Source organism: Micropterus salmoides, unplaced genomic scaffold (genome assembly GCF_014851395.1).
Source record: "Micropterus salmoides isolate LMB-PRFRI ecotype aquatic unplaced genomic scaffold, ASM1485139v1 Ms_hic_scaffold_11, whole genome shotgun sequence".
Taxonomy (NCBI): domain Eukaryota; kingdom Metazoa; phylum Chordata; class Actinopteri; order Centrarchiformes; family Centrarchidae; genus Micropterus; species Micropterus salmoides.
This window is the reverse complement of record NW_024040152.1, coordinates 8,488,665-8,512,519: the sequence shown is the minus strand read 5'-3', so window position 1 is coordinate 8,512,519 and position 23,855 is coordinate 8,488,665. Positions and strand designations below refer to the sequence as shown.

The following is a 23,855-nucleotide window of genomic DNA, read 5'->3' as shown; positions in this document are numbered from 1 at the left end:
CTTCCAGTGGAAAGGAACAGTCAGTCCCTGAAGCTGCCTCTCTGAGTCACATATCCTTACACAAACAGCTCACTTGTTCAGTCTCCACCTCCTCTCTACCTCCCTCTTTCAGTTTCCTTTATCTTTCCATCTTATGTTTTGTGTTTCCATGGAAGTCACACTAAGACAAGAATTCCTGGCTGGCAGCCCAAACATCTCACTTCAACAAGCTTTTCAACATCCCTCCAAATCTTCTGTCCTTTTCCTGTCTGTGTGCACAAACAATAATTAAATCACTTCTACAAGCAAGGGACTACCAGAGCAAAACATTTCACCTAAAACAATGCTGACATGCTATAATGGCAATAGGGCTGCAAGTAATGATCATTTTCATTCATCAATCATTTTGTTGTCAGAAAATTGACAAAACAAAAACAACAACTAATTTCCCAGTGCCCAGCAAGACATTTTCAAATTGCTCATTTTGTCCGACCAAAAATGCACAACCCAAAGGTATTCAGTTTACAATGACAGTAAAACTGAGAAAAGCTTGTACCAGCAAATTTTTGCTTGAAAAGTGAGTCAATTGATTAATCAATTATAAAAATAGTTGCGGATTAATTTTTATGTCGAACAACTAGTCCATTTACAGTGCACAGTGATGCATTTCCAACGGCTGGATCTGTGCTCTTATTAGTCAGGGTACTTTTCTGTAAAATTACTATCCTACATACACATTGTAAACCGTGAGACCGACACCGAGAGAGAGTTAAGAGTTAAATAATGAGATGTGGGAAATTTAAAAAGTGGATCATTTTTCTAACAATACACTACTACCAATGCATTAAAGGCCACCAGTCTGGCACACAGTTGGGGTCTCAAAGTTGGAGCACTCATCCAGTGCAAAGACAGGAGCGGGCATGACCGAATGTTACGCAACTCACCAGACAAGTCAAGTACTGAACAATGTGTTAGTAGTTACTTTTTACTGTCCCCGTTTCACTCCTCGTCTTTCTCGCCCTCTCTCTCTCTCTCTGCCCTCACAGCATTCCAAGCAGGCAGCAAAAAGCAAGGCGTGCCCATTGTGTAATTTAGAGGTTATATTTCTCCATTAGGAGCTACTGGCTTAGCAAAGAAGAATTTCAGCATGAGAAGATTTGGTGAGGGAGGGAAATCTCTTCTTTTTTTTTTTTCAGAGGCAAGCAGGCCACAATAAACAGTGCACTCATTCCAGTTTCACAACCTGAGGGACAGCTTGCACACACACTGCAGTACATATAAAAGCTCCTCCTTTTATCCCTTATCAACTTTTCTCCATTTCCTGCACAGACGTACAGTATAACTCGTGTCTTGATTATTTTTCAGATAAAGAGGCGAAACAACAATGACTAATTTATATAATTTAACAATTCACAAAATTTTTCATTTGACACACCACTACAGTAACTTACTCAGAAACACGTTAACTGCCCTTAAGTGTGCTTCTGCGTTTGCTTTGTATCTCAGCAGCAGATATAATTCTGAAGCAGTCTCTCACTGTGTTATCTCTGTGCTGTTCAAGAGACCATTGTTCACACATGTGCATTAATCATTAATAAAAGACTGTTGCCATATCTCTGTCCAAGAGTTCTGAACAAGAGCCTGATATGCTTTGGAGAGAGCTTTGTTTGATTTTTAAAGTAAAGCTAAATAATAGTTTGATATGCTGTCCATTTCTAAATGTATAACATGTCAAGCAGTTGTTGTTTTGTGAGCCTTTGTTTTGCTTACCATGCAAATTATATTCAGCATGGCTTTCATTTTATATTTTTTTCATAATTGTGCAGGGAATGTGGAACAACTATTGCTGAGAAAGGCAACACAATGTCTTATCTTTCATGTTTTCCTGGGTGGGTCTGAACAGATAAAAACCATGACAGAGGAAGGATCAGACGCTTGTCTCATTACTTAAATCAGCAACCTGAGGAAGTAAGTGCTTTCAGGGAGAAAATATTGCCCTTTTCACTCCACCACATGTATTTAACAGCTACAAGTTGCTTTCAGATTAAGATTTTAAACACATGAGCATATAACTGATAACTTCAACCATCCAACAGTATTTATAAAATGGGTAGAATAACCTATATGTGTTGTTTTATTTATTAAATTTCCCAATGGATTAGGGAGGTGATGCTATGGTGGAAAAGTCGGTGAATAAGTTTCCTGTCCTTTTTGAGACATTTTGTGACTGCTCCTAATAATTCTTCTTAACCTTTATTTAACTAGGAAAGTCACATTGAGGTTAAAGCCTCTTTTACAAGTGAGGCCTAGTCAAGACAGGGTCAGATAGCAGGATCAAACAGATAACCAAGCAACAATAAGAAACCAATCACAACAACATCATTAGGTACAACATAAAACACAGCAAAACAAGTCTCCACAACATAATTTTGTACAACACGAGAGACAGCACAACAACACAAACATTTATGTATTACATAATACCCTACATAGTACTGTTCACAAAAACATTTTGTATGTGTGTTTTGTTATTTGTTTTTCCTATTTTTAGCATTGTGACTATATTTATGTATTAAAGTTTCATGTACAACCTTGTTGGTAATGGCCATTAGTGGTTTTATATACGTCTGTGTGTGCAGGTTTAAGTTGTACAAGTGTGTGTTCTTATGCCAGCTGGATGGCGTGGTTATGGGTTAACAGGGGAAAATACAACTTCAGCCAGATGTTTATTTGTACTGTTCCACTCTGACATACATTAACAAACCTAAAGAAAATAGTTTGCACTAACCTGTATACACTATACAAATAAAGTTTGATTGATTGAGCACAGCCAGTTTCAAATGCTTCTTTCATGTTCATGCAACACTGACAGATTGGATGGGATTACTGATCCAAATTGTACTCACTAATGTTGCAGCTGGTAAATGCAGGGGTAATTTTATTATTTACTGCAGAGAAATAAAAATAAAAAATAATAATATAATAATAATAATAATAATGTCTTGTAATACTACATCATAACTTATGTGTTTTAATATATTTTGTATTATCAACCTGAAAGTGCAAAGTAACTAGTAACTGAGGTTATCAAACGCATGTAGTGGAGTTAAAAATACAATATTTACCTCTGAATTGAAGTGGAGTGGAAGTATAAAATAGCAGAAAATGGAAGTACTAAGTACAGTACTTCAGCAAATATATTTCTGGCTGGGTGTACATTATAAACTGGCAACTGAGTGTGTATGTCTGTCTGCTTTCCTCATGAATGATGCGGCAGCTCTTTCACAGTGCCTCTCTGGCGCCCCCTGTCTCCCCTGCAGTCACATGTCAAGCCATTCACAAGCACAGAGAAGATGCTAAGCGCCATCCACTGGCTGACAGACAGCATGAAAACTCCTGGGATGTCTCTCAACGTGGGTCACAGAGTTCACGAATTGGCTCAACACCCTGTCTGCCATTCTTGTCTAAAAAATAAATAAGGGCCCAAAACACAACATGTTGCCCACCAACTTAAAGCTTGTTAGGCTACACTGCGACATATACTGACTCAACAGTCTTAACGTCTTACCTTCTCTCTTTGGAAAGGAATTAAATGTTTCTCCAGTCGTTTTAAACATGTCCCGCCTTTCCACGGTCACTATTGACCTTTCAAAATGTCGGCAGTCCAGTTAATCCTGATATTATCCACTGGCCCGGCTTTGCTTTGAACAAATCGGTGAGAGCGAACTCCTCTGAGCCGAGCCAGCAACAAACCGCCACCTGCAAATCAGCACACTTGATTAGGCTGCCAATCTCTGCTAATTACAATGCAGCCTACAGGCGCCACCTGGCGACCATAATTAACGCTTTGGTCGGCTTCGTATTATTTTTAGCTGGTGAAAGCAGGTGAAGTTTGTATGTAATCTCAAGGCTACATAAATCTAAATTAATTCCTCACAGATCCTGTCACAGAAAATGTGGTTAATTCACATCACTATGCAGATACCTGCTATCACAACAATTATCAATACACTTGGCTGTCAGTATCTTGTAGTGACTACAACTACAAATAGTGGTATGAATTGTGCTCTGGGCCCCCTGGAGAGCCCTCAGGGGCCCCCGCCATGGACCCCACTTTGGCAATGATTGATATGCTGACCTGAGCTGGGTTTCACATGAATTGATAATTTAATTAAACTGGACAACCATTCCTCAAGGCAACTATACCAGCAGGACTGCCACTATCAAGCTGTACAGATGGTCCAGTTAAATAGTGCAGACAGTTTAATTCCCTGTGATACGAAAGTCATTCTAAATACAAACAAAAAACACAAATTAACAACTGAAGAGTGCTGCTGGAGATATTTTACAGAGCTCTTCCTGGGGATGCTTATCATTATGTAACAGCTGAACATGAATTTTACATGAAGCATGTTACTGAGCTGAGTAAATTGTTTGTTTACATTCATAATGTTCAAATATTTTGGAACCAGACTGTGGGTCACTTGGAGGCATGATGATCTCTGAGAGAATAAGGCCCAAGAATGTACCCATGCTGGCCGTTACTCTGGTACTAAAACTGCACCTTCAGGGCAGTATTAATTTGTCATTTGAAACTCTGCAATTATTGCATAATCTAACTCACAAAGATGTAGTCTACATGTTTTGATGCGTTGGTACAAAACTGTACCCTTCAAAATGTCCTGTTGGGGCGAACAAACCCACAGAAGGTACCTTAAGAACCACATGTGCAGCTTTCAGAGCACATTTGTCTACAGAAATTGGTCCCAATAGTAAATATATTTCTGACACCACTGGTGTGGTCCAAAATACTAAACTACTTCAAAACAAGTAAAATTTACAAAAGTATCAGTATTATAAGTAGTATCAGCAAAACAGAATTTCCCCTTGGGGATCAATAAAGTATTTCTGATTCTGATTCTGAAAATGTACTTAAAGTATCCGAAGTAAAGGTACTTGTTGGGCTAAATTACTCTTTCAGAGTTTTATGGTATGATATATAAAACATTTAAGATATCATATTTATTAAGTTAGTTCAATTTAATTAAAGTTATTTAATTCTGTTTATTCAAAGGTGTTACACAGGATGCATGCTGGTGGCAATGTGGTAAAAAAAAAATATTTTCATATTTTCTGGACTTTCGTTTATTTGTTCCATTGTAACTCACGCCTCAGGTTTAAAATACTACTGGCTGCTATGAAGAAAGCCATCAGATGGAAATTGCTGCAGCAGAACCCTCCAACAAAGGACAAATGGAGTTCAATTGTCAAAGAAACTGTATGGAGAAAATAATCAATATGTAAAATACTGGACAAAATGGACAACATATATGTGGCTATAGCCCATTACACATGTCATTGAAATACCCTTTTCTTCAAGCATAATGTTGCCCATATCAACCCATTCTTAATGCCTGAAAATATCAAAATGAAAGTTTACTTCGCCAGAATAATCCACTCAGTATCAGTACTGACTTCCATGGACTCCTGAGTACATATAAAAGGAAACAATAAAAATAAGACAATAGAAAAACATCAAACACTTGGTACAGCATGTTCATTAAGAGTACTGGTGTCCAGATTTCAGTGTCTGTTTGAAAGCCTGTAGACTAGTTTTTCCCTGGTAGACCTGTTAAGCTTATTCTAGATAGTCGCACCATGATACTGCAGGCTGCTCAGGAATGCAGCATTCCTTGATACTTAGTGACTTTAAGTAAGGGAGAATGTCTCACCACAAAGGATTAAAAACAACACAAGACAGACAATATTTTACTTTATATACTGTTGGACTATTTAATTGATCCCAATGCATCACATGCTATAAGATAATTGCATGTTTTTATGTAAAATCTGAATCTGCAAAGTAACTGTTAAATATTGCCATTTGGTAAATATAGCACAAGAGTATAAAGTACAAGAGTTCCCTCTCAGATGGGGCAGAATGGCCCCTTTCAGAGTGTTACACTTTTGTCTTACTATGCATTAACGTGTATTTAAATGTTGCAGTTGGAAAAAGTGGAGATTTTTTAAATTACTTTATACACAGATATTTTGAATGTAAAATCTACAAAATAAATGATTTGGGAAAAAAGCACAGTATTTTTCTGTGACATGGTGGAGTAGAATTGAAAAGAAGCATAAAATTAAAATACTGACATACAGTACAAATACCTCAGAATTGTACTTAAGAACAGCAACTGAGTAAATGTATTGAGTGATTTTCCAGCACTGGTATTACAATGTAAGTACTTATGTAAAGCAGATCATCATCATTGTCTAAAGTTGTACTTAAGTACAATACTTGCCTAAATGTACTCACTTTCCATTACTGATGATACATGTCTGAAAATGACATTAAAGAGTATCTACTTAGTATTTTATCCATGATATTTAAAAAAAAAAAAAAAAAAAAAAAGGTAAAGTGCATTAGAGCTGCATCATGTGCAATCAGGTTTGAGAGGGTTTCATTCTAACGAGCAATTCAGTGACATTTTCTTAATTCAAATGTGACCCAATCAGTAATTTTGCAGTGTTGCCAACCCTGAGACTTTTGCAGATTAAAAAATGTAATCTTTCACTGTGTACAGTAAAAGCAATATCTGAATCAACTGACTGTGACATTGTCTACAATACATTCACAATACATTAAAATGACAAATGAATGCCAAGAAGAAAGTGAAGATCAAGCAGGACTCTAGACTTGTAAGGTCTTTGTGACGTTTGTGAGATCACCACCATACGGGAAAGCAAGCAGTGAGGTGAGCCTTACTCATCACTAGGCGTGTCACTGGCTGTACAGCATCAATGTGATTAGAGAGACGAGGGTGGGGGTGGGGAGTGAGAAGAGAGATGACCTAATACCCGTAAAAAGCAATGAAGTCATACTACCTGACTCATATTCCCAGCTGACATCAGCTCTCCCAATCACAACATCTCAGTGCATGTGGATGTGTGTGTGTGTTTGAGTGTTTGTTGTGAAGGGTGAGGTGAGAGTGCGTGTGTGTGTGTGTGTGTGTGAGTGTGTGTGTGGGTCAACAGCTTCATATGCATGTGAGTATTTCACAGCAGGTGACGAGAGACTGTACTTGCCTCTGTGTTTGTGTGTGCGGGGGAAACAAAATCACACACTGTTGTGTGTAAAGTTTAAAGATGGAAAAAGTGCCGACATGTTCATCACACCCAGTAGGGCTGAAACAATAAGCTAGTTATCACAAAATTCATCGACAATGATTTTATAACTGATAATTAATTTATCAAGAAAACGTGTCAAACATTTTCCTGTTCTGGCTTCTCAAATGTGAGGGTGTATTTCTTTTCATATAATTTTAAATTTCATATAATTTTCAATTGCCCTGCGCTGGACTGGCGACCTGTCCAGGGTGTACCCCACCTTTCGCCCAATGTCAGCTGGGATAGGCTCAAGGAACCTGTGATTAGCATTTTTTACGAGTTTATAGACTACACAATTAATTGACTAATTGACAACTGATATATCAATAAATAATAATCAAGAAAATAATCACTAGTTTTAGACCTAAAAACAGCTAATTTTGGGGATAAGACAACACTTTTAGCTGCCTCACTCACACAGACACTCTGGTCACACTGCTCACTGAGCCAATCCCAAAGCATTGTAAAAAGTGAAAAAGCATACCCAATAGGATTGACTCCAATGTCGAATGAAAACCTAGACCTTTGATTAATTAGTGTAATTTTACCACTTTTAATCCATGTAAAGTCTTGTCAAACATCATTCAAAGAAAGGGCAGTTTTAAATCTGTGAGCATAACATACACACTGAGCTTCACTTTTTTTGTAATAAAAGTGATTTTGCTTACTTATTCCAAAAATGGATCAGAGGCCTCAATATCTGAAAAAAAAGAAACTGGTGATTCTATATGAGGTTAAAGAAACACTCAGCTGCTGTGTGATGAGGTTTCTTGCATTTTAATTGTACTCCACCACAACCACAACCTCTCCATCCCCTCTATGTCTCTGTTTTCTTAAATCATTTTGTTTGTTTGTTTGTTTTTGTCATCTTTGCCTATAAGTACCTGTGATGCTGCTGCCCTGTTGAAAAAAATTACAACAAATAAAAACAAACACAAATGAGCAAACAAATAAACAAAATAAAGTTTTTCAAAATACAGGAGGGAAAACCCAACACACCAAGTGACCTTTGCATTTAGCGTTTCATTTCAGCTGATCGACTTCAGGGCTCTCGTCAGCACAATGAGCACAAGATGTGGTATCATTTGCATGAGGTCTTACATCATCGCTGAGAGCCCGTTCACTATGGCATCAGCACGTGGTGCTTAGCCAACATATCCCTTTGTGCTTGCAGAAGCCTCATTCAAGTGACAGCGGGGCAGCAGAAAAGTCTTGAAAAGGACATCTGGCCATGGAAGTCAAAGGGATTCTCAGACATGTCTTTACAGCCTATTAAGCCGGTTCTCTTTGAAAGACAAATACTGTCCATAGGTGACAGCAATATTTGCATGGGCTCTTGGACAAAGAGATTGGTATGTGTCTCTGCGGCATAGTAAACCACAGCATCTCCCCAAAGATGCCAGTCAGTCTTTCATCAGGGGGAGAAAAAGAGAAACAACACTACTGTGATGACCAGATGGTCAAAATCATTGAGTTTTTTTATGTGCAAGTAACATGACCTCAGCAGTATCCTGTAGCGAACACACACACATGCATGCAGAAACACAACAGTCCAAATGACAATTGTAGCCCACAGCTACAGGCAACGAGGTCTGAATGAAAACCAGACCTGCTGTGGTCCATTCAGAGCCAGGGAAGGTTTGGTTCAGAGTCTCAAAGGTTATGTGGTACAACAGCATCAGCGATCAGGCCTCCAACAGGCAACGCCAAAAAACTCACACATCCAGGCAGAGAGGGGTGTGTCGTCGGGGGGAAACACTATCCCAGATCCATGATTTTTATTGATTGGGGGTCTGGACTCCCAGCAGACAGCTTTTAATGGAGCCAGACGAACTCTTGGACACACTGACATACTGGCCTGTGTATGGTGCTTGTGCCCATCCCAACCATCCTCACCCAATCCTCTGGCCTCTCCGCTGGGTGGGGTGGGGATTGGGGTCCTTCATGCATCACGCCATCCTGCACTCTTCCTGCTGCTGTTTTTTATCCATGTTATTGGCTGGAGTGGGGATGTTTTAATCCTGGAATCATATCAGGAGTCTCCCTGTGAGTTCTCATCTGCAACTCACCCTTGGGGATTGAACCCCTTACTGATTGGCACCCAGAGAGCATGTCTAGACTATGATTGTGCATGTAAATACACCTGCTCTATATTTCTGGTACCATTTTATCACAACATTTATATTGTTTCTATTTTCAAAGCTGGTGTTTGGAAATTTTGCGATTAAATTGTTGTTTCGTTCGATGTGTTTTTAAAAGGCAGAAGGCGTTCTCACAAGAAATGCTAAAATATTCATGTTGACGAGTCACATGCCACACTCAGTCTGTCATATAAGCCCAAACCAAAGGCCGTGTGTGTTTTTGTTTTTATTATCACAGTTATGCAGTAACAGTGTGGGAAAACACCACATATGACGGAGAACACTAAATTGAAATTAATGGATTGGGTTAAAATGCACAAGTAATCTGCAGAGTGAACACCTCCCGTGGGAGCACAGAGCACACACACCAAGAGATTTCACAGAAATCTCATCTAACAGCAGTTCATACATGTACATCAGTGAACATAAAATCTGTGTTTTTCTAAACATATGTATGTAAAGGTGGCTTTATTTTGTGGTGGGTTGGGGAAATAATATGGATGGTGAAGCAGCGGAGCATCTAATGTTTTCCCAGAGTAAACATCCCCGGAGTTTGCCTTGTCATTCAGGTAGCCTTACGCAACACATACTCACTGTACATCCCACCATGCATATGCACAGATGGTAACTACAGGCTAAGCTTGAGTTAGACTGACACTTGGAGGAAGCTGAAAACATGGAGAGTTGTTGCATAGCACTGGAAATGTATTTATGTTGGTGACCCAAGTGTAATAATAAAATACAACTCAATAATAAAACAATTATATTATATGAGAAATCTGCCAACTTTTTTTCTGATCGTACTAATTTATTTATTGTGAATAAATAAATAAAAAATACAAGGTTCTGATGACAATACATTTAAGTTGCAGGTACTTTACTACCTGTTTAAAACCTAAAAAATCTCCAAAAATGAAAAAAGTGTATTGTCTGTATGAAAATGTATTTTATTAATATTATTATGGATATTATTATTATTACTGCAGTTTGAGTCTTTGTGTTGTAGGTTACTACAACCATGCCGTCAGGCGTGGCTTCTGTCGAGGACATCTTGGGGAGTCTGTGCGCGAAACGAACGGCGCGGTTCTTTGTTCACCTCGGCTGCTGCAAAACCCTTGTTTTTTTTTAAACGTGAAATGTGCGAGGGCTTTTCTGATGTTCCCCCGCTGCATAAGGTCTGCAGCGCCTGTCTGACAACTCCCTTTCTCTTCTCCTCCTCGCATACAGCCCCCACCGCCCCCTCCAGACACCCTCTCTCTCTCCTATACATAACATCCTCATGCGCAACGGCGCCGGAGACAACAACGCGGTGACCTGCCGCAAAGCACGGCTAGAGGTGGGCGGACCCCCCCCCCCCCCCTAAAAAAAAAGAAAATGACACTAACTCCTTTACTCCCCAAATTCATGTCAGATGGTCCTCGATCCCCCTCATAATATGCAGGAGCTGCTCTTGTCTCTGAAAGATAAAGTTGACATAATCTTTTCAGCAGCACCAGATGACCATGTGCGCACTGTACTTGCACCTTTTGATATGCAACTGTTTACATCCTGGATGGCTATTCTTACATAAGTCGCCGATGCGGTTTTCAGGCTACACTGCAGTTCTAGAGCCGCGAACGAGTCTGCGTTAAGACGAGAGCGGCGCAGGAAGTAAACGATGAGGTATTTTCTTCTTTTCTATAGGCGACGGGAGGAAGCTTGATTTGAGATGCCACAGGCTTGGGAACCTGAGACGGAATGATACAACGGGAGGGCGGCTCGTTTTGTCTCGGCGAGGAGGGGAGCTGGGTAAACCAGACTGGGTGGAGCAACACATCGCCCGCCCCATCCATCGTGCAGACGGCCTTGTGTCCCGTTTGCCTGGAGCTCGGAGAGAGACTATTGTACTGAAAGTCTGGCGGATAGAGAGAGAGGGGGCCGGTCTATGGGAGGGACTAGCGCAAAGGGGGGAATTGGAAGGAGGAGGGGGCGAGGAGGAGGCGGCACGGGTGCTGTTTCTCCAGTCTCTTTCCCCTGTCTTTGTCTCACACACTCTTTTGTTAGCCATGCCTAGCCTGCTGGTTCTAGCAGGGATCATGGAGAAAAATGGGGGCTACGGCGGGGATCTGGCCGGCTCCGGCTTCGGAAGCGAAGGTCTCCTCGTGCCGCCCGATGAGGAGGAAGACGACTCCCGTGCCCTCAGGGTCGCGCTGGGCCAGTTGTCTCTACTGGGGCTCGGGGAAGGCGAGGACGGCGGCGGAGCCCCAACAACAGGAGTACAGGACCGGAGTAACAATAACAACAACCACCACAACCACACGAACAGCGTCGGTGGTGGCGGGGACACGGCGATTCTGCAAGGGAAAAGCAAGTTGTGCGCCCTGTATGAGAGCTCCTCAAGTGAGACGAAAGGACGAGGCTGCAACATAACAGAATGCGTCCCAGTGCCCAGCTCTGAACATGTGGCCGAAATAGTGGGAAGACAAGGTAAACCGCTGGCTTGCAAATTATTTCCCCTCAAACTTATGCTTTTATCCCACTAACCGTGCTGCATTATCCCCGCCGTGGTTTCCTGTGTGCTTAGTTTTTTGTTCTCTAACTGTTACCTGGTGTTATTTGACAAAGAAAAGGGAGTGGTGTGTGTCTGTGCTCGCGTGTTTTTTTGTACTCCCCCGAGACATCAGCCTCCCACTTTTTCTGCTACAACGTTGTAAGTTCTCGTGTACTCATCATAACACTCATACATTGAAACAAGGCGTTCGCCGCTTTGTGTCGATTTTGCTTTTGAGTGAATTTGCACAGAGGGAGGGAGAGCCTCGCTCCCTACTGGGCGAATTATTCTACATCCACGCCATCAATGTCAGCGCACAGACACACACTGGAGCACGGAGAGCACTTGCTTCCTTTGTCGTCTGAGACGCGCCAGACTGTTCAAAAAGGCAACGTGCAGCAGGAGAAGAGGGGAATGTCTTTCACTTCGAATCGATTGCTAAGAAAATAAGCACATTTACACATTTGCTCTCAATGGTGGAAGATGTTTAGCCTCTTTCCAAATTTATTCAGCTCGTTGTTTATGTTGCGCACTGCCCCAGTGACACAATTGGACAATAGAGCGAGCGTGGTCCACTTGTTTTTTTGTTTGTTTTTTTTCAAACGAGGGAGTTGGAAAGTTCAATTCCAGACACAATATAGATTCTGCCCGTATTTCTTCCAGTTAAGAGTTTTTTTTATTGAACAAAGACCTGAAGTTGAATGACAGCAGCTGTCAAACAAAGGTGTGAAAGTCGGGGGATAAGGGGAGGGGCGCATACAGACAGTGTTGCTGCTTGGCACACGGGATGGCCTTAAAGGGTGACTCAGCGAGAAGTTGCACCAGGAGGTGGGAATCCTTTTTTAAAAACAGAATATTCTGTTGTTTGTGCTCATTTGCAGTAAAACTGTTGTCAGGAGATTTTTCACTTTATCTAAGTTCCATATTTATGTACAAACGAGCTGCGGACAAGCTTGAACCAAAGTTGGTTTTGAGGCAGGGAATCCAGAAGTGGGGTTTTTTGTCTTCTTTCTTGTGCTTGGTGGTGGTGTTTATGTGGCTGCACCCATTGTTAACTGTTGTGATGAACCCATGGTTGAGAGGGGCAGGAAAAAAAACAAGGAAGGGCAGTATAGCATCTAAAAGCTGAATGGGAGTCACGCCTTGGAGCTCAAGACAAGGGGCTCCTCATGAGCCCCACTTCACTGCACACTCTCAATACCACATGGTTGTCTGTCAGGAAAGGGAGTAATATGCGGTTGGACAGAGAGAAGTACAAAGACTGCAGGGTGTGTAAGGGACCATTAGCAAATCCTGATTTATCTTGCAACAAAAACAAACAGGTATCGGAGAATGTCAAAAGGGGGTTCAGAGGAGTTCAGATGGCTTATTTTACCAACACTCCCCTTTCTTGCTCCACTGCTGCGGTAATGTGGATTTAGTTTGTGCTGCTAAGTGCCCCTTGTCTCCCATCGCGGGTCCTGTTCTTTACTCTGAAGTGTAAGTTATGAATTTAAATGGGGGTAAACGAAGGCAGCCCGAGGTGTACAGCCCTTTTGCCATGACCGAGAAGAAGTGCTGATATGGGGGGATTTGATTTGGGCCCTTCATTGGCACTGCATACACACCCACTTCTCGGCAACGTGCATCCCGCCTGGTGAAACTGGCAAACAGAGCAACCCATCATAAGAAAAGGATTGGATATGATTGTTTTCTCCTATCAGAGACACAGGCATTGATTCCCGAGGATGCTCTTGTACCTTCCTCTGGAGCTCTTCAGATCAAGGGTGGCTTTGTTATGAATCACAGGCACAGCTTACACCACAGTTTAACAGTTGGGAAATAAAATTGTCTCCAGTGACCTTAATTTCTGGTTTTGATTAATTAATCTTTGCCTATTTTGTTTGCAGATAATTCTTTAATTGAGACATTAATTTGGATTAATTGAAATGTGCGATGTAGTTAGTGAAAAGGAATTTGGCAACTGCTCTTTGATCCCTGTGGCATGAACAGGTCTATTAGCTTAATACCAGGCAATGGCCTCAAAGGGCATTTTCAGATTTTGGGAATGAGCAATACTTAACCTTCAGAGTATCCCTATCCTTCTGTCCGTACCACTGGTCCCTGAGAAAGAAGTGTTCCTGAACAAAGTGGTTCTATTTATTAGTATTAGAGCAACATTTGTCTTCACCTTAAGGAGTCTACAAAGCTTTTGATACCTGCTGACTTCAGATACGTAATGCAATGATGTGTTGTGTGATCTGAAGTACCTGGAGTCTGGTAAGATGAGGTCAGATGTGTTCATTGAATAGATGCCTGATGATTCTTGCTTGTCCAAAGAGACACGCCAGTCTCTTTAAGACACGGCCGAGACAAGAAAAGCGAAACGTTTGAGTCTGCAATAAATGTGGATGTCTTAATGAGGAAGGTGCCTGAATTTCTGAATGACTGAACTCAAACTGACCAGTGTAGTGCCTAATTGTTTCTTCATGGAGTGTAATATAAACAAAATTGCTGTGTGTCTCTTGGCCTCAAAATAAACCCGGCAATCCTCCAAAATAATGACTGATTTATTGTATGTCCTTTTAGGTCCCATTATAATGTCAGGTAATTTGTCATTAAATAACATTAATCTGCACTCTCTCACATCAAGATGCTGCCTTAAAAGCACTCAATAGAGTAAACTGTTACACAGTGATCAGAAACAGGGCAGATGTAGAGCAATAAATGGCCCAAAAACAAAGCATGCGTGGGTTGACTGTATTGTCTTGTAAGTTCAAGGAGAGGTCAGAAAGTGATTGCTTGCCAGCATAGTGGAAATGTATTGCATCTGCTGAAGCTCCTACAACCCTCCAAAACAGTCATGTCCATGCTGGCTAATACCTCTGGACCATCCATGTATCTCAGTTAGTGTTAATAAATAAGTACACTGAATAAGAACACTAATGCTTAGGTGCAGGAAACCTCATAAATCATGGTAATTACTCTGTGTATCATCTGCCAGTAAAAACCTGCAACATATTAAATTAGATTGGTCATAATGGTGAATTTAAACAGAACAAAGGAGAGTTGGGAGTGTGTTAGCTGAGGGTGATTTTTAAAAAAGTGTTATCACTTTTAACCATTTTGTAACCTGTAACTACTTGATTTGTGTGTCACAAAATTTAACCAATGTATCATATTTACTTATTTTAAAATGTATGTTGGTGTCTCTGCAGGTTGCAAGATCAAAGCCCTGCGGGCCAAGACCAACACCTACATCAAAACCCCCGTTAGAGGAGAGGAGCCGGTGTTCTTAATCACTGGCCGGAAGGAGGATGTTGCACTGGCCCGCCGTGAAATCATCTCTGCTGCAGAGCACTTCTCCATGCTCCGGGCATCCCGCAACAAGCTAGGAGTGTCCTTTAGCGGCTCCCCACCCACACCGTTGCCCGGTCAGACCACCATTCAGGTGAGAGTGCCATACCGTGTTGTGGGGCTAGTTGTGGGGCCTAAAGGCTCCACCATCAAACGCATCCAGCAGCAAACCTGTACTTACATCGTCACTCCCAGTCGAGACCGCGATCCTGTCTTTGAAATCACAGGGTCACCAAGCAACGCCGAGCGGGCCCGCGAGGAGATTGAAGCTCACATCGCTTTCCGAACAGGAGGCCTGCATGACCACAATAATGAGAATGACTGTCTGGGGCCGAATGGTGGAAGCAGCCCAGCGGGCAGCAGCGGTGGTCTGGAGAGCCGGCTACAGCAGGTGTGGGGGCTGCAGGGGGGCCAGCGCAAGCCTCTCACCAGCAGCTACCGCCAGAACTTCTCAGATGCCATGGTTGGAGGGGGAGGAGGAGGTGAGGGAGGGGGAATCTACAACAAGAGTAACTTCTCCAACTCCGGAGAGAAGCCATGCTCTTATTTTGGATCAGATGGTACCCAGAGCTGGGGCGACCCCGACTACCCCAAACAGGTGGCCTTCTACGCCCAGCAGCGTTCCAAGAGCTTTGGAGGCCTCCCACTCCCCCTGACCAGACTCTCCCCTGGCTTAACCGAGCCCTGCGGAGGTGGAAGCACCAACAACTCTTCAGTCACCAGCATTGTGCCCGTAGCCGGCTCACCTCATGCCCAGGCTCGCCGTGCCCACAGTGAGCCCACCTCAGCCGGCGAGGGTTTCCCAGGCCGTCTGCCAGTGCCGGACTCGCCGCCGGCCACTGTGCGGGACTGCATGACCTGCTTTGAAAGCAAAGTGACGGCTGCCTTGGTGCCCTGTGGCCATAACCTCTTCTGCATGGAGTGTGCCATCCGAATCTGTGAGCTCAACCACCCGGAGTGCCCAGTGTGCCACACCCAGGTCACACAGGCCATCCGAATATTCTCTTAAGGAACCCCATCAGTTTTTATCATTAGTTTTGTCAGTGTTTGTTCAATAATTATTTACTGTTATTATGATTATTATTATAATACACATTTTTGTTTTTCAGAAAATTTAAAAACAATCAAGCAGATATTTTAGAAGGCACTGCTTGCTTTACTAAAAAGTATAAGAAATATTTTTAAGTTTTTCTTTTATATATATATGCATATATATTTATAAAAGTTTTGTTTATAAGAGAAGTATAGTACCTTGCATTTTCAGTTTTTTGACTGCTGCTGTTTTTCTTTCATGAATCACAGTGTAGGCAGAGGTAGACAGTAATGTGAACATTTTATTATTCAAATTTTTATTTTACCATGAAGTGGGTTTATATGGAAGGAAGAAGATGATTGTTGAGGTACCCAATCTGCACCTGACTGAGCTAGAAATACAATGTTGTTATTAGAAGGAAAAAAAACGTAGAATTTTCATTGCACCTTACAATCATCTTGGTCTGAAATAAGATTTTCAATCATACCTTGAAATTTCTGGAGCTGATGTGAAGGTGAATTCAGCCTTTTCAGTTTTACTCATGTTGATTGTGGTTTGATACAATTGGTTCATAATAGATATTAATTTTAGCTAAATGAAAATGTGAATAGATTGGTTCTAGTCAAAGCCTGACAAGCTTTACGAGAAAACAAAAGATGGCCCCTTATTTCATTCTTATACATTAAAGTCTTATAAACCAGATTAATCCTAAAAAGGGATAGGATATTACATCATTTATTTATAGTAATTTGTTACATTTTATTGGTCTCATTATTCACAGAGATAGATGAAAGTTGTGTATCAGTAAAATCTTCTTTCCAGTAGCCATTGATTACACTTTGGCCACTACAGTTTGTTGAAAAAATTCAGTAATGCTTGCTCCTCGTGGCACTTGAAAAGCATGTGGTTCCTCGGTTGGCTTAAAGCACTGATTTAATTTGTGAGGCCGAAAGCCTTGGAATTCATCCAGTTGGCTAGTTCTCGATATCTGTCTCCCCAATGGACTTGTTTCAAAGCCACCTTTTACCGCGCTTTATTGTCTTGTGTGGTCATTTGGCCACAGTCGCTGAACGATATAGGACACAGCAAGAGCCCCAGTCAACAGGCATTTCTCTGAGCTGTGCACTGTAAATAAAGAGGAGAATTAGTATGTGGACAGAAGCCGAGTAAAACTGTAAAATGTTTTTTGAATCAGCAGCAGACTCCGATTAAAATAGTTGACACTGTAAAATAAGTCCCAAATCAGTAATCCTTACTCCACGTCCCCAATACTAACAGCATTATGTGTGAGCACCGAGGGGCCAGCTGTCTCCCCTGTAATTAGCAAAGCTGTACAGGAGCAGGTGTTTCATGGCACACTGTGGCTGTGACCCCGAGTTGGAGGTCTCGCCTAGCCCCCTTTCTTTCTCTCTTTTCTGTGGCTTTTATGTCTCCCCCTGCTTACAGTTCGATCGCTTGCTTTCGAAGGCCTCTCTGAGTGGGGCGTATTGTCTGGGCCCGGTAGCGGCGTGGGCTGCAGAGTGCTCGGACACGGCCTGGATCTACTCATTCATAATTAGGCAAATGGGTTGGTCCAGGTGCGGACCGTGTGGGGACTCTGGAGCTGTATGAGGGGTAAAACAGGGTCCCGCAGCGAGCCCCTTACTGCCCCACCCCACTGTTACAAGCACAGAGGGGGCTGGATGCAGCTGGGCGAATAGGGCCCCCTCCCTCTTCCACTCCCTCTTGGCCCTTCCACCCCCCTTTTCCTCTCCTTTTCTGCTGCTCTGAGCTATCCCTACTGGGGGGGGGGGCTTTTGTCCCAAAACACACACACGCACACAAAATTTGAAAGACACTAGCTGAAATTGGCAGCGCCTGTGAAATGAGGGGAGGCTTAGGAGCAAAATAAATTATCTACAGTTATCAGGAGATACACCAGTCACCTTTCAACGTTAATGTCACACATTTGCCGTATACCCTTTGCAAATTATGAAAATGTATGCATTTACCTACAAAAAGAAAGATTGCGTGATATTATCACACGGGGTGCAGCATTAACTCTCACTCCGCTCCCCAAGTGCACCGCCCAGAAATTTGGATGGGGTTCTGTTTTTGTGACAGCGCCAGTGCAGATCGTGTCAGCTCACTACTATATGGGACATCCTGCAGCTGCCCCTTCACTATGGACCCCCTCGCTTTGAGCTTCCAGAATGAAATCAGACAATTGTAATTGACAGGAAAGCAGAGGAAACGCCCCATTTAACCAGCACTCATGCTGAATCGAATTACACACCCTCTGCGTCTGCCTTAGCCCCAGCCTGGGGATTTTAGAGGGCTAGAGGAGAGGGAATGGGGGTAGGGATTAAAGCTGTTGAATGATAGGGGGGGGGGTCATTTTGGCTGGAGAAAGAGAGAAGTATGCTCCAAAAACAAACCTTGTACATCTACCAATTTTATCAATCATTCAAGTCTTGCAGTGAGTTTTGAGTTCTCACATGTGGTCCAGTAGTGGGGGGAAAAAATGGAACACTGGTGATCCAGCAGGTTGTATTGGATAACAATTCAACTCGGCTTCTGTCTCAATAAAGAATAAACAATTACAAATTGTGTCTTCTGGGACACAGGCCCCTCCTTTAAAAACAAACAACAACATATAAAGCAGACCACTCACATTACGTGTGGACTGCAGGGAAAGCACTGTACTTGCAAAAAGTACACTGAAATCTATCAGATGTAGGAATAAATAAGAGTTATGATTTTATGGATGGAGAAATTGCACAGTGGTTTGGCTTAAGCTTTCAACATCAAATTCAAGGCAGTGCGACACTGTCCTTTGAACTTAGTATTTTTATTTTGTTTTCTGCCTTAATATTTTTTATTAAAATACTTCCATTACTTTTGCATACAAGGTAGCAACTTTGGCCTTTGATAGTACCCCACAAAACAACTTTTAAAGTACTTATTTTTGGAGAAAAGAATGTGAATCGAACTGCTTGGGTGGGGATTAGAGGGATTCAGGAAATTAGGCTCTTAAAACACTTTTCTTAAAATATAAAGTAGAGCACCTTATTACAGAACATGCGCATTTGATTAATACCAAACCGACCATTGATGGTGAAATACATTTCATAGAATTTGAAAGACATGCACATAAGGATTCCCTATCATTTTTTTTATATTACGGTGGTTCCTGTTCTTCTTATACTACAGTAGTACTAGTGGTAATTTGGGAGACCTCTCAGCCATTTAGTCAATGCTGATGACTTGGTTGAGTTTTGCACTGGTTTAATGAAGAGAGGGCTTATTGGAGATTCTCCCTGTTTAGACGCTGTATAAGTTAATGAGTATTGTACTTTATGGGAAAGCACTCGGAGCATCTATGTAAATACAGTATGTGTATCAGTTCTGAACATCCAGACGAAGGCCCGCTTGAAGTGAGGTTTTGGTTATTTTTACAAACTGAAGGTGTCATTGTCAGTGTTTTAGCATATGGAATTCAAAATGTTTCTGAGTTTTAGGGAGAGTAAATCTTTTATATATGCGCCCCATCATCCTTTTGACAATAATAGTATATTAGATAGATCCATACATTTAAGAAATATTATTTAAACTGATTAACTTAGTATTTCGTCCAAATATATAGATAAGAAATTAACCAGACACTACTATAAACTGTAATAATAAATATCGTTTATGAAGCCGCTGATGTATAAATCCAATCTCAAATAAAAACTCAAATGAATAGTATGTGTAATAACCTAACCCTTAATGAATACATCACATTCTATATATATTAGGATCAAAAGCAATAATAGGACTATACTGGGACAATAAACAGAGAAGCCTGCTTAGTCAGTTCTTTACATAATATTCTATTCACAAGTTGACCTTGATTATTAGGATAATACCGTTGAATTCTGTCTCATATCTACTTAAAATTCATTATGGATACATGCCAGTGTAGAAACGGAGATATAATTAATTAGTAACGGTTTGAGAATAAGTAATTGTTCTTGTTGTGTTCATCAGGGTCTTTTGATTGCTTAATTTTTATTTTACATTGAATATCAATCAGATCACAGAGTGGGTCATGGCAAACTTAAGGATTCCTTCTCTGGAGTGGCACTGTAACGATCTAACTGCAATTTCTGTGACTTGGAGGAAGTCTCATTGCGCTGTAAAAGTGATCCCTCAATTGTAAACAAACAAGACCAGAGCATAAGCACCAAGGTCTGTCCTGTTTGTTAAAAAGCAGGAGCTGGTGACTTCACTTATGACAGACTGATGTCTCGAAGGCGTTGGTCAAAAAACGTACACACAGCAGTGAGGAGTAGAGGGTAGTGCAACATGATATGATGTACTGTACCAGTCATTCTCTTATAGCGGTCATGCTTATGTGAAGAGCTTTGATTCTTTACACTCATTATTCTTTATTAAATTACATACAGGGGCAGGCGTGTTACTTATAGCATATCTTAAGATGATTTCTGTTTACATAGTAATACTAAATGTCTGATTTCATGGCTCTATTCGATACTTGTTTTGCACCTACTTTTTCATCTGTATTGTTTTTGAAAGAAAAAGGTCAGACATAGCCAAAGAACAAAATAGAAGGAGAGGACATGAGCTAACTTATCACTTGAGTTAACTTATTTTAGCATCAAAATCAGCATGGTTTAGAGTTTATTGAATCAGGATTATTAAGAAATAATCTCATAGCTAGAATTACTCTGTTTACCCCAAAGTCTTAGAGGCCACTCAATCGATATCTGTGAAATAAAGGCATATCATGTTTCAGTGTTGTAAGATTAGTTTAATACTACAGAGGCGCCGGTAACAGACTTACTTCTCCCCAAAGAGATCAGCTTAAAGCACATCCTGGCACTTACAGTCCTTTGAGTAGTTTTCTATTGTCCTGTGAGGCTGGTGGAAGAAAAACAGTCCAGGGAATGTCTTAATCTTTCTGGAAAACTTGACCAATGAGATAAAAAGGGACATCCCAAGGAATTTTAAAAATAATTGACGGAAGGAGCAAAGGAATCGTGAGTGAAAATTTAAAATTTTTAAGACCCTCAGAGTAAACCACAAGGGATCACGTTTAGGTGTAAACAAGGTGACAGTGTAACAGTAACAAAACAACACTGTGGTTTTGGTTAATATCGTTTAGCGAGCCGTTAACTGTGTCCTTAAGTTTAACTGCATGTTAGTAAAATATAGTACAGTAGGTAAGATTTATCAGAAAAAAGTTAAGATCGCATAAAGAATTCATCAGCATGATACCATAAGTGTATAAAAAGCTTTAAGACCTTAAAGTGAACATCGGTTTAAAATCATATTTACCGTGTAGTTTAACTAATTGATACATAAAGTTTAATTATGACTCTTAAGAATATGCTAAGATGTAAGTTTCATTTGTCCAACTCACCCAGTATGAAATACGTTTCAATTCAGTGGTGCAACAAAGGGGTGGGGTGACTCTCACAGTGACATTTGATTCATTAAGTTCTTGTTAGTATTATTTACAATATTGTATTAAGCTTACTATTATAGTAATGGTAGAAACTGTTGATGTTTTTCTTCTCTTGATATGAAAAGGTCTTTATGCATTTATGTAGAATCCCTTTTAAGGAGTGATAGGAAATCCTTATTTTCAATGGATGCACTTAAGCAATTTTACCAACCTGTTTAAATCACACATTGAGCAAGTAATGCATTTGAATGTAAAAAAGAAAAAAGAAAAAAAAAAGACCACTCAACTCAATGCACTCCTTATGCTTATTGTTTTGTCAATTTACAAGTGAGCTTTAAGTTTTTTGTTTGTTTTTTGGAAAGAATTTGCGACAGGTTTTCAACGTAGACTATATTTGAGTTCTTCCACATACATTTATAGAAAGTAACTTAAAATGAATTAAAAAAAAAACATATTACAATTTCTCAAATCTATTTTGCTAACATTGGTTATTATTTCATAGAAAGCAGAGGAAAAAAGTCAGTATCTGGATGTTATTTATGAAAAGTAAAAAAAAAAATGAAGCAACATATTTATGAGTAACCTCAAGACATTTTGTTTTTTAATTAAAATTACAAGAAGTTAATATATTTCTAAACACAGGGAAGTCAGTTTCTACTAATAAGAAAAATGAGAAAATAAGTTTAGAAGTTTTATTTATGAAAGTTATGGACGCTTGCCTTTTCCATATGCTTCATGGTAAATGAAGTAAATGGGACGAGAGTTCCCCATAGCTTAAATTTTAACTTCAGACATGCACAACTTCAACATTGGTGCATTCACAATGGAATAATTACAGAAAATAATATAATATTTTTTAGAATTTGGAGATATTTTAGTCACAGAGCATCAATTTTGTGCCTCAATTATATATTTTTCCTGCATCAGCATTCTTTGTGCAGTGCTGCTTGCTGTAACCCCTTTCCCCCCTTCAACTAACCCCATGTTACTGACTGAAACACATAACCCATTTCCTCTGTAATCTAAACTCGCTTTTACTTATCAAACGTATAAAACATGTTACGACTGCAATGCTTGGAATGAATGAGGCAGCTGTGACCCTCCTGCCAATAGGGCCACACAAAACTTGTACACACTTTCATTCATACATTTTCTACATCTACTACTCAGTTTGGGAACACTAGCAACAGAGCATAATCAGCTTAAAGAAAGCCTTTATGAGAGAATTTCCCTAATGTGTTAATTAGGTGAAGAGTGCAAATCGAGCGGAGGCATCTGGGACAGGACAACAGCGCACTGTGTAGTAGATCTATGTAACTAGATGCACACATATACACACAACAGATTCATTACCGTACTAGTTTGCATGTATGTTGTATGGTCACTTAGACAGGAGGAACGGTGCAGGTTCTGTGTTATCCTTTAACATCAGTACACTTGGGCTGTTTCTCCTCTGTAGATTTTCATAGTTGGAGTCTCTTTGGAAACTGGAAAGTTGACATGAGTTTGGAGCCAGGCAAAGATACCATTTCAGTCCCCACATCAAAGTCCGATTTTGTATTCTGTCACCTGTTAGTGATGAAAGACTGTTTGCACCTCATATGAATTAACTTGAAGTTTGTGTAAGAGTTGATAGGGATCAAAAAAACTTGACAAAAACACTACAATGGCACATTTTCTGCATGTAAAGGATGGGGACTAAAGCGGCGCTCACTGGTGAAACTCGCAACCTTTTCCAAAGAGACGAATACAGTCTGACAGTTTGTCTTTGGTAGCATTTCCAATTTTTCCAGCACAGTAGAGGTGTTTCATACCGGTCTAATAGTGGTCGTAGTGCATTAGTTTTTGGGCCAGGATCACCTGGCGTTAGTTTCTGGTTTCTCTGTGAACAGTGAAAGAGGGTTGCCAATGTGGCCCTCTGAGGCTGACCGTCAACTTTGATGGATGGAATAAAAAAAATAAAAAAAAGTCTTTGAACTCTGTTACAGTATGCCATGCCCTTACAAGGCATGTGATATTGCAGGTTTATTTGTTATAGCACATGTTTTTTTGTGAATTACATTTTTTGGAGACATTTTTATTATTATTATTGTATCTGCGCCATGTTAGTTCTGGTTCTTTGTTATTTTTCCAAGATTCAAGATGTATTGTAAATGTTTCTAATAAAACAAAAATGAAATGATCTCCAATTGAAACAAATTGTTTTTTGTTTGT

General features: G+C 40.6%; 2 protein-coding genes across 2 annotated transcripts in view; one reads left to right on the top strand and one right to left on the bottom strand.

The window, feature by feature from the left end:
* Window positions 1–3,693, bottom strand: part of LOC119897136 (lamin-A-like) — a 32,482-nt gene extending 28,789 nt beyond the window's left edge. The window contains 1 exon segment of the mRNA XM_038710714.1: window positions 3,548–3,693. The gene's annotated coding sequence lies outside the window, so the exon portion shown is untranslated.
* A 7,572-nt stretch (window positions 3,694–11,265) lies between these two features.
* mex3a (mex-3 RNA binding family member A) lies at window positions 11,266–23,830 on the top strand. Its single transcript, XM_038710711.1, has 2 exons — window positions 11,266–11,756; window positions 15,018–23,830. The coding sequence occupies exons 1-2, from the start codon at window positions 11,336–11,338 to the stop codon at window positions 16,163–16,165; spliced, it is 1,569 nt and encodes a 522-aa protein (XP_038566639.1). The 5' UTR covers window positions 11,266–11,335; the 3' UTR covers window positions 16,166–23,830.
* Window positions 23,831–23,855: the final 25 nt, after the last annotated feature.

Excerpts from the sequence above, each read along its gene's own strand:
- mex3a (XM_038710711.1), top strand. The coding sequence starts at position 11,336 with ATGCCTAGCCTGCTGGTTCTAGCAGGGATCATGGAGAAAAATGGGGGC. Across the intron at positions 11,757-15,017 it reads CGAAATAGTGGGAAGACAAG|GTTGCAAGATCAAAGCCCTG; the intron begins GTAAACCGCTGG and ends GTGTCTCTGCAG.